Source organism: Prunus persica, chromosome G4 (assembly GCF_000346465.2).
Source record: "Prunus persica cultivar Lovell chromosome G4, Prunus_persica_NCBIv2, whole genome shotgun sequence".
NCBI lineage: Eukaryota > Viridiplantae > Streptophyta > Magnoliopsida > Rosales > Rosaceae > Prunus > Prunus persica.
In genome coordinates, this window is record NC_034012.1 from 9692782 (window position 1) to 9703174 (window position 10393).

General features: G+C 38.9%; 4 protein-coding genes across 4 annotated transcripts; 3 read left to right on the forward strand and 1 right to left on the reverse strand.

Moving 5' to 3' along the window:
* On the forward strand, window positions 1072-1956 carry LOC18779451 (probable protein phosphatase 2C 55). The gene has a single exon (XM_020562255.1). It carries the CDS (start codon window positions 1072-1074, stop codon window positions 1954-1956), a length of 885 nt encoding a protein of 294 aa, XP_020417844.1.
* On the forward strand, window positions 3076-3918 carry LOC18779721 (probable protein phosphatase 2C 55). Its single transcript, XM_007212869.2, has one exon. It carries the CDS (start codon window positions 3076-3078, stop codon window positions 3916-3918), a length of 843 nt encoding a protein of 280 aa, XP_007212931.2.
* On the reverse strand, window positions 4410-7430 carry LOC18779681 (UDP-N-acetylglucosamine 1-carboxyvinyltransferase 2). Its single transcript, XM_020561437.1, is given in 8 exon segments — window positions 4410-4902; window positions 4997-5075; window positions 5353-5524; window positions 5604-5888; window positions 6027-6177; window positions 6682-7172; window positions 7174-7228; window positions 7230-7430. Coding segments are annotated over 8 exon segments (1452 nt in total). The 5' UTR covers window positions 7256-7430; the 3' UTR covers window positions 4410-4709.
* Window positions 7983-9114, forward strand: LOC18780919 (olee1-like protein). Its single transcript, XM_007213477.2, has 2 exons — window positions 7983-8187; window positions 8615-9114. Exons 1-2 carry the CDS (start codon window positions 8028-8030, stop codon window positions 8944-8946), a joined length of 492 nt encoding a protein of 163 aa, XP_007213539.1. The 5' UTR covers window positions 7983-8027; the 3' UTR covers window positions 8947-9114.

A 10393-nucleotide genomic window follows, 5' to 3' on the forward strand; every position in this document is an offset into this window, starting at 1 on the left:
TTTTGTTTGCTTTCATTAATTTAACTTTGTTTTTAAAATTTAGATTATTTGAATTTTTTTGCATTCTAGTCAATCAGTCATGATCTCTTGGACTACAGGGGTCTAAGAAATTTGTGGTCACTCACCGTTGGATGTAAATTCAACGGTTCACTCACTCTTGCACTCATTTTAAAAAACTTTTTTCAACCATTGGATTAATATATAACGGTGGGTGACCACAATCTCTTGGACTCCTGTGGTCCAAGAGATCGGGACTGTCTAATCAATGTGTCTAGGCACATAGCCGATTGAAAATTTGATGTATGACAAAATATGAGTTTATTCCAACGAAGAAAATTTATAAAAAGAAATAAAGTTCAGAATTAGAAAATTGGGTTTCGAATATGGAAAATTATACTTGAGCATATACACGACATATTGTTGAGAATTTCTGAATTATATATCATTTTCTTATATTCTCCCGGTGAATTTAGGAATCCCTTTGGCCCTTCAATTAACCTAAACACAACTCTTCATAGGACCACATGACTAGTTACTGTTGAATTCCTAATCAATATTAAGACCTAGATCTCCTAGCATTAGAAGACCGCACTAAAATCATTTAAATCATTAGGGCACAACTTACTGCACACTTATGTCAACAATATGGTGAACAGTTGCCAATATTCAAGTGGTTGTGCAGACTGTGGCTAATTTGGCTGCTAATATTCAAATAGCAAATGGAAACTGCGGCAACGTTGGCCATATGTGTCAGGCACCCATGTTGTCTTCGCATGCTGGACATCTATGTGACTAGTTATTATGGATTTGCTTTGGATAACGAAACAACTGTGGAACCAAATTTAATCCCAATACTGAGAACGAGTCCACCCAGGATTGGAATTTCAACCGGAAATAGGTTAAAATCATACAAGTAGTAAACTAAAGCCTATAACTATAAATACCACACCACAGGTTGATTCATTCAAGTATGTAATATTGTTTCAAACCCTCAGGTGTTTTGTTTTGTAATTGATTAGGTTAAGCACATAGTTGGCGATTGTTGGTCCATCCCTCTGAAATCTTAAAAGCATGAACATGATTTGCGGGTCCTATTATTTTCCCAAAAAAAACAAAGGCCATGACGCCCACTTCATATGTGCACAAGAGCAGACTACTGGTGTGGCAGATGGCGTTGGTGATTGGGCAAAGCTTGGTGTGGATGCTAGCCAGTACGCAAGAGAACTCATGCGCAACTCGATCAAGTCGGTCAAAAAGCAGCAAGCTTTTGGAGGCGTTGACCCAAGAAGGGTTTTGAACGAAGCGTATGTAAAGACCAAGTGTAAAGGGTCCTCAACCGCTTGCATTCTTACCCTTAAAGACAAAGGAGTTTTGAATTTTGTGAACGTTGGGGACAGTGGTTTCATGGTGCTTAGAAACTACAAACTCTTGTACGTGTCTCCACGTCCACAGCATAGGTTTAACCATCCGTACCAACTGGGATACAGCACCCACTTTGATAATCCTCGTTCGGCTACGAAGACCAAAATTAGGGTTTTTCCAGGGGATATTTTAGTGCTTGGGACTGATGGGTTGTGGGATAACATGTACCCGAATGAGATAGTGCAATTTGTAGAAAACATGAGAGAAATGAAGCCGGAGGCATTGGCTTGTGCCTTGGCAAGTGTGGCTAGGGGTAGGTCGCTGGACAAGGGCAGGTTTAGTCCTTTTTCAAGAGCAGCTCAGAAGGCTGGAATAAAGCACCTAGGAGGCAAGAAGGACGACATTACTGTTGTAGTAGGTTATATTATGGCGACTTCTACGCCAGCCCCCTCTTGTGTTGGGGGTTTGGAAATCATGTCGGATAACACAACACAACTGGGGCTGAAGCGCTCCACTCCCTGGTGGCGTCTTTGTTCGTGGCCTTGTAACTGTTTTAGGAGCTCCACCCCCAAAAAAGACACAACACGAATTTGACACAAATTTTGATTTCAGCCATGGCTAACCACCTTGACTATGACATCTACAAGTGACACGATCTGGCTTTGCCATCACAAATTGGAACAGATTGAAGGGCTTATAGGGGAGGTTCAGAAGTTGCATGAGAGGTAATGAAGAGCAAGGATATGCTTGATCACATTCCGCTCCAAGGAGTCACAAATTTCCTTCTGAGAAGAAAGTAATGTTTGAAGAAGGGGAACAAAGCAAAAGGAGATGTATAGAAACCTATTTTAGTTATTAGGTAACACGCTTGCACTTGTATGCTTGTGCACCCTAGGCCTGTTTGATGTCTAAAATATGTAACCCAGCTCTCCCTTTTTGTGATTCTATCGTTATCTTTATATTAGATTACATAATTTCTTTTACTTTCAACACATTCTAAGCCTTTCTTTGTACTTATCACAACAGCTCCAGAAAGAGAGAAGAATTATAATGGGGAAAAAGGTTCTGAATTTAATGGTCCCTTGTGTCAGTCCAACCGGCTCTAAGTCGCAGGTTTACCCTGGCCCTGGGTGTGGGAGTAGCATCTTCCTTCCCTAAATTTTTCTTCATTAAAAAAAATTCTTACTTTTCCAATTAGGAAGCCATATGTATAACGCAGCTTTATTTTTCTTTCTTGTTTCAATTAGAACTGAACCGAGAAAGAATCAAATTCAGGATTTATTTATTTTTTTGGTTCCCTTGGAATAGGAAACTCTCCGAAAACTGAATTTTTTTTTTTTTTTGGGTGCTTTTAATGCAGGAATCTCTCACAAGGAATGGCTTTAGGATTTGCTTTGATCACAATCTTCCTGCGCAAAGTAGCATTGCGAGGACGAAAAGACCAAGATACCCCTAAAACAAAAGGAAACCAAATCCGATACAAAGAACGAGCCCACACCAGGATTGGAATTCCGAGCCGAAATAGGTAAAAAAAAACCTAGGCCTATATAATTTCCAACCCAAAAGGAACTATCACTCCACCATAAATGCCACACCACATGTAATATTTTTTCAACCCTCCAAGTTCTGTTTTGTTTTGTTTTGTAGGTGGTGATTAGGTTAAGAACAAAATTAGTCGTTGCTCCGTCTCTCTGAAATCTTAAGAGCACGAGCATGAGGATGATTTGTGGGTCCTACTATTGGCCCAAAGAAGACAAACTGAAGCCAGAAGGCGATGACGCCCATTTCATATGTGCACAAGAGCAGACTATTGGTGTGGCAGATGGCGTTGGTGGTTGGGCAAAGCATGGTGTAGATGCTGGCCAGTACGCAAGAGAACTCACGTGCAACTCGATCATGTCGGTCCAAAAACAGACCATTGTTGACCCAAGAAGGGTTTTGAACGAAGCTTATGCAGACACCAAGTGTGAAGGGTCCTCAACCGCTTGCATCGTCACGCTTAGAGAAACAGGAGTTTTGCACTTTGTCAACGTTGGGGATAGTGGTTTGATGGTGTTTAGAAACTACAAACTCTTGTACATGTCTCCTCGTGAACAGCGTAGTTTTAACTGTCCGTATCAACTGGGCAACAGCAGGGGCAGTGATAATCCTTGTAGCGCAACAGAAATCGAAATTAGAGTATTTCCAGGGGATATTGTAGTGCTTGGGACTGATGGATTGTGGGACAACATGTACCCGAATGAGATAGAGCAAGTTGTTCTGGGAAACATGAGAGAAAGTCGTGTGATGAAGCCGCAGGCGTTGGCTTGTCTTTTGGCAGATTTGGCTTGGCTTAGGTCTCTGGACAAGGACAGCTTTAGTCCTTATTCAAAAGCGGCTCAGGATGCTGGAAAGAATCATCCAGGAGGCAAGATGGACGACATTACTGTTGTAGTAGGTCATATTATGGTGACTTCTCCGGTCTGCTCTTGTGTTGAGGATTTCGTGGATAGACCTCTTGAAATCATATGGGATAACACAAAACCAGTGGAGCGGGCGACCTCCACTCCCTGGTGATGTCTTAGTTAGTGGCCCTCTAACTGCTTCTTCCGCTCCTCCACCCCCAAAAAAACACCACACAATTTTGAAACGAATTTTAATGGGTGATCAAGCTTGATTACCCAATGTGCTTCAAGATCTTTGCAACGGATATGGAGCTTAAGAAGGCAGGATTTTTTAACAATTTTATAAAGGGAACGAATTCTACAGGAGGTTGAAAAAGGCTTGGAAACGTGGATACTTTAGATGGCCTTCCTGGCACAGGCAAGCTTGATTGCAGCCATGGCTAATCACATTAATTATGACATCTACAAGTTTGAGTTTTTGAGCAATTAATTCCAAATCCCATTTGGGTAACTTCTTGTTTTCCATGCATAACCAATCTTAATCATCTTCGAAGATATTGATTGCACAATCAAGCTACAAAATCAGGAATTGAAGGATGAACCATGCAGGAACAAGAATAAAACTCAGTTCAGTTTACACTCTACATTTGGAGCACGCATGACTAGCATGGATAAAAATGCAGATTACTTGAGTTCTAAATTAATAGAATAACTGAAATACGTAGCATATGTCATGACCATTATCCCTCTAAGAACTTATAATACTTATATAACCTGAATCACTTACAATCTGATGTGCATGTAGCCCTGTCTAATAACACATTCTAAGCCTCTTTTTAAAGTACACCCCCTCAGCAACTGAAATATACTACAGTAATTTGGCACAAATTCTTTGTACTTATCACAATAGGCGCTAGAAAGAGCAAAGAATTATAACGGGGAACAAGGTTCTTACTTTTCCAATTAGGAAGCCAGAGGCATTAATCTTTTGACATCGGCTCCCAGTGAATGAAGTTTCATATCTAAGTTCTCATAACCACGGTCAATATGAGCAACGCCACTGATATCCGTAGTTCCTTCTGCAGCCAATCCAGCTAATACCAGTGACATCCCACCCCTAATGTCATTTGCAACAAGGGAAGAACCAGACAAGACACTGACAGGAGAATGGAAATGAGTTAGCACATTCATGTAATTCCAATTAAGAAACAAGAAAAACTTAAAACTTTATAAAAGGAAAATCTACGTGCCTTCCATTATCTTTCCCAAAGACCAGAGCAGTGCTTGCACAGACCTGAATTTTTGCTCCAAGCTTTAGCAGTTCACTTACTGGTCAAAAACAGAGAACATGTATGTGAATATCTCAATGCAACCAATTGTAAGCAATATATCGGCCTTCCAAACATCGAAACAAAAAGAATGATGTGTATGTATGAGCAAACACATATACAAACATAATGCATAGATACTACAAGGTGTTGCACTTATACGGTCCATTGATCGTATTCACTTCATTGTGAGGCTACTACGATCAACGACCAGCAGTGATCCGCGAGCAAAAATATGCAGAAATGCATATACATATAAATCTGCAGATACCACATACCATGACCCATGCGTTTGTCAAATACAGATTCCTCTACAGGACTTAAACCATTGCACGTGGTCAGCAGAGCCATTATTTGCGGTTGAAGATCTGTAGGAAACCCAGGATATGGGCCTGTCTTAACCTCAAAGCTTTGCAAATTTTCACCCCCACATCTAGAAACTGCTGAAACCTGAAGTATTTGTCAACTATAAAGTTCTGTAAGATACAAACAAAATGGGTACAAAATAATGTTAAGAATTTTCACATACTTCCAAGGTATCATGAGAGTATTGCCTGATTTTGCAACCAGCAGCCGAGAGTTTGTGTATTAAACAGGACATTTGGCAAGGTATGACAGGTGATATTGAGATGCATGAGCGAGTAATAGCTGCAGCAAGCATAAATGTGCCTGCTTCAATACGATCAGCAGCAATAACACATTCAGAACCATGCAACAGGGGTTTCCCTTTGATAACAAGCTGGTTACTTCCTGCTCCTTCCACACAGGCCCCACTGTCATTAAGAAACCGAGCAAGATCCACCACCTCTGGTTCCTATGGTGAAACGTTGGGGAAAGAAGTCACTTCATTATTTTAATCTAATCCATTAGACAACAAATGATAACAGTTAACACACTTCCATTCAATGAATGTTAGAAGCTAAAATGTTCAGTGAGATTCATCTTATCATACTCTGGCAACATTGGATAGTACAGTCATTCCATCAGCCATACATGCAGCCATCATAAGAGTTTCTGTTGCCCCAACACTTGCGTAATCAAGTTGGAAACTTCCTCCAACTAATCCTCTTCCGTTTGCAGCATATGCCTGAACTTTCCCATCCCTGTATGTTGCATAAATTTTACTGGATCAACTCCTCGCATCATTCATTGACCATGTATATAACAAAGAATTTGGATACACTTTCCAAATGACCAATCATCCATGTCAAGTGTCACTAATTAAGAAAATAAGCAAGTCAATTGAATAAGACAGTCAGCAACATGCCAACCACCACAATAGCTGGGATTAGCAATGACTCAATCTGTGAACTATCACACCTTCATTCCTCACTTGGCACACTAGAATTTGAAAAGGAAATTGTACCTCTAGTGTCATGCTCACGTAACAAAAGTTTTGCAAGACTGCCTTCTTATTATTACAATTCAAGTATACGCATTTATCATAAAGTGACCATACAACCTCTCCTACACTACACTGCAAAGCATAATATGCTTACTCTCATGCAAGTCTAATCAAGATTTTGGGAACCATTCTATGAAATTTGCAGTTACATCAAGCATTATACATTTCAGATGTTGGCTAAAGAAAACGGTGAGAAACTTACCTCAACTCAACAACAGCACCAAGAGCTTGAAGACCTCTAATGTACAGGTCCACCGGTCGAGTCCCGATATTGCAGCCACCGGGCAATGCAACCACAGCCTCGCCGAATCGGGCTACCAACGGGCCAATGACGAAAAACCCACCTCTTATCTTACGAATTTCATCCGAATTAGGCTCAACTGAGTCAACCCCATCAGTGTTAACCAACATTTCATTATTAAAGACTTCAACTTTGGCTCCAAGAGAAGCTAAAACCGAAGCCATTGTGCGGGTATCGAACAAATTGGGCACATTGTGAATCTTTGAAGTGCCTGAGCAGCAAAGGGTCGCTGCAAGAATTGGTAAAGCTGAGTTCTTGGAGCCGCTGATGGGTACACGGCCGGAGAGCTTGGAAGGACCAGTGACTATGAGCTTTGGGTAAGGGGTTTGGATTTGGGTTCGGGTCTCGGTTTCAGGCTCGTGAATCAGTGGTTTTAGGAGATAATGGGGTAAGGGTTTTGTGGGTTTTGAACTTGGTGAAAGGTTGAAGGTAGAGCAGGAAGCCATTTGTGAAGAGTTGCCGCCAAGTTCTTCATTGGCTGCTTTACCTAGTTGAAACTTTTTGCTTTTTTTCAAAATTTTTGTTATTTTTAAATTAAATTTATTTTAAATTCTTTTCAGACCAGGAAATAATAAAAAAAACAAAAAAAAAAAGACCAGGAAATCAAAAACGAAAAAACACGTTTTGTTTGGGGGCAGAAAACACTTTGACTAACTATAAATTATATATGGATGTGAAATAGCAGAAGAAAAATATGGAATAAAGCACCTTTCCATTATCTATATATTGTTTTTGGTCTAAAATATAGTTATATGATCTCAACAATATTATCAATGTAACGTTTATGTAACCTTACATGATCTCATATGAAAATAAATTTCAAGTTCTTAATATTGAAGAAGTTTCAAGTTCGATTCCTCTTTTTTCAATAAAAGAAAAAGTATTTGAGCAAAACTATTTCTAAAATGAGTATTTTCCTTACACGGCTTGTCATCAAATCTAAACCTTTGAAAAATCAAATTTCTCAAACTAGTTTTTCAACCATGAGACTTTTGAAAATAGTTCCAAACTTTTGTATTTGTTGTCATATTAGTTGAAGGGGAAAAAAGTGCGGAAAATGATAACTAAAATTGACTCCCTCCACAAACCCTAAAATAGAACATCCCAACCATTACCACACAATCTTAACCAACCACCATTTGTTTCACCCATAAAAGACTTTGAATTGCCTCCAGGAAACTTAACACAAGGGGGAATATAATTAGAACTCAAATACAGAAATAACACCAAAGAGGAGAGATATAGAAATGGCCAAGAACGTGAGTATCGTAGCATTTGTTGTCGCCCTGTCCTGCTTCTGCTCTTTGGCCTATGCCACAACCAAAAGCAATCTCTTTGTGGAGGGCAGGGTGTACTGCGACCCATGTCGTGTCCAGTTCGAGACTAGACTTAGTGTACCCCTCGAAGGTAACTTCATATCTAGCTTGTTACATATATCACCACATTTTTATTTTGCCATTCCATCAATTCTTTTTGTTAGTATCTAAGATTTACCATCAATGGCTCTCTATTAGACCCTCTTAATTTTCTTTTTTGGTTTATGAAAAAACGAAAGAAAAATTATCTTTTTGAAGGGTTGCTTTTACCTCTATCTGCTTTTCAATATTTCACATAAAACATAGAATCTCATGTTGAAAAAGTTGAGTTGTCCGAAGTTATTAAAACCCTATTTCCACTTTATATGTTATTTTTACTAATCCCTATGCAATGGCATTGGGGTAGGTCGAAGAAGTTATTAAAATTCTTAATGGGCCTACATTTTATAAATCGTTCACTCCTCAATCAATGATCATTCTTAAATTATGCACTTTGTTTGATATGTGCATGGATACAGGTGCTGTGGTAGCTTTGGAGTGCCGAGGCCGTGAGAATGGTACCTTGGCATACACACTCCAAGGCAAGACCGATAAGAATGGCATCTACAGCCTTCCCACCGATGAGGACATGGAGGAGCAAATCTGTGAGGTGAGGACCGTGAGCAGCCCTAGGGCTAATTGCAATGAACACTTTGAATTCGAGAGAGCTAGGGTTTTGCTGACATACAACAATGGTGTCAAGTCCATGGCTCGATATGCCAACCCCCTTGGGTTCATGCAGAAGGAGAGTGTCACTGAGTGTGAGCAAGTTCTTAAGGAATTGTTCCCCGAGGAGACCGAGGAAGTATAGAAATATTATACATACCACACTCTGTCACCATAATGTGAACTACTTAATATATATATATATATATATATATATTTGTGGGAAGGAGTTAACTCTCCCTCTTTTTAATTGTATAGCTCTCTACAAAATTATTTTTATTTTATTTTAAAGAACATCACAATAAAAGGATCGACTAGTTTTAAACAAAAAAGATTGGATGTGGTTGATGCATCTAAAATAGTTTGCTCAATAACATTTTGTGGATTATGCGACTCAAATATCCAAACATTAAAACCAGAAAGATGAATTTATCTTTAAATTGCATTTTTGAAATACATAAAAGTTATAATTTTGACTCTGATATATGATGTACTCGTCCAACTCGTCTGTTATTGCCCCCTTCATTGAACCATTTTATATAAGCGCTATGGTCCCAATAGTTGGTGGGTGGTCAAAATGGGTTATCGAGAAAATCAACCAAATAAGTATCAAATCTCATCTATAACGCTTTTTTTTTTTTTGGGAATGCTAGCGATTTTCCTTTTGTATCATTTTTCTTCTCATTTTCATTCTGCAATGTTATGATAATCAAAATCGTTCATTTTCAAGGTTATCCTTCAAGAATTATTTTTGAAAAAAAAACTAATCGGAAACAGTTTTCTATTTTATTAACAATGCGATAATTATTTGTCTAATCAAAACACTAGATTCCGTCGATTTATTTGATAACAATTAAATTACAAAACCGTTTATCATTTTATTGAATTTTCGCAAGCATGAACATGATCTTTAAAAGGTGAACTAGAAGATAGTCCAACGCAGAGAGCCTGACTTCCAAATGAGAAGAGGCCTTCTACATTAGGAGGGACCTTGCACTAGGAAGGGGATCGGAAACATGATTCCCCCTTCGAGAAAAGAGGAAAAATTGGGAAGAATGAGGAATTAGTGAGGGAAGAAAGGGCATGAGAACCCCTTAACAAACTTTTTTTCATTAAAAAAATAAAAATAAAAGGGTATGAGACCATCCTAATCTTTTAGGTGGAGAAACACTTTCATAAAATGAAAATAACACTATTTTACTATTCCCAGTCAATAACTGTTCCACGTTACAAAATGCAATTAGTCTTTTCATACAAGGTTTTACAGTCTTGATCTCTTGGACTACAGGTGTCCAAGAGATTTGTGGTCACTCACCGTCGGATGTAAATTCAACGGTTCACTCACTCTTGTACTCCTTTTAAGCATTGCAAGATAAGAACAGTCATGCTCGCTTAAGAAAAAGTAGCTAATAAAAGAAGGTAAAACGAGAAGGTGCACCTAAAACAGTCCCCCTCACCTAAGGAAATGTAGCTAACCTTTTTTTTTTTTTTTTTTTTTTTTTTCCAATGGAAGAAACAAGCGAAAAAGCAAAATGCCACTAAACTGATCAGTTATTGGCAATCTGGCGGGCATATACATGAAACTCCCCAAA

Bases quoted from the DNA above. Each gene is read 5' to 3' on its own strand.
- LOC18779451 (XM_020562255.1), top strand. From the start codon at position 1,072: ATGAACATGATTTGCGGGTCCTATTATTTTCCCAAAAAAAACAAAGGC.
- LOC18779721 (XM_007212869.2), top strand. From the start codon at position 3,076: ATGAGGATGATTTGTGGGTCCTACTATTGGCCCAAAGAAGACAAACTG.
- LOC18780919 (XM_007213477.2), top strand. From the start codon at position 8,028: ATGGCCAAGAACGTGAGTATCGTAGCATTTGTTGTCGCCCTGTCCTGC. The intron at 8,188-8,614 runs GTAACTTCATAT...GCATGGATACAG, and splicing joins ACTTAGTGTACCCCTCGAAG to GTGCTGTGGTAGCTTTGGAG.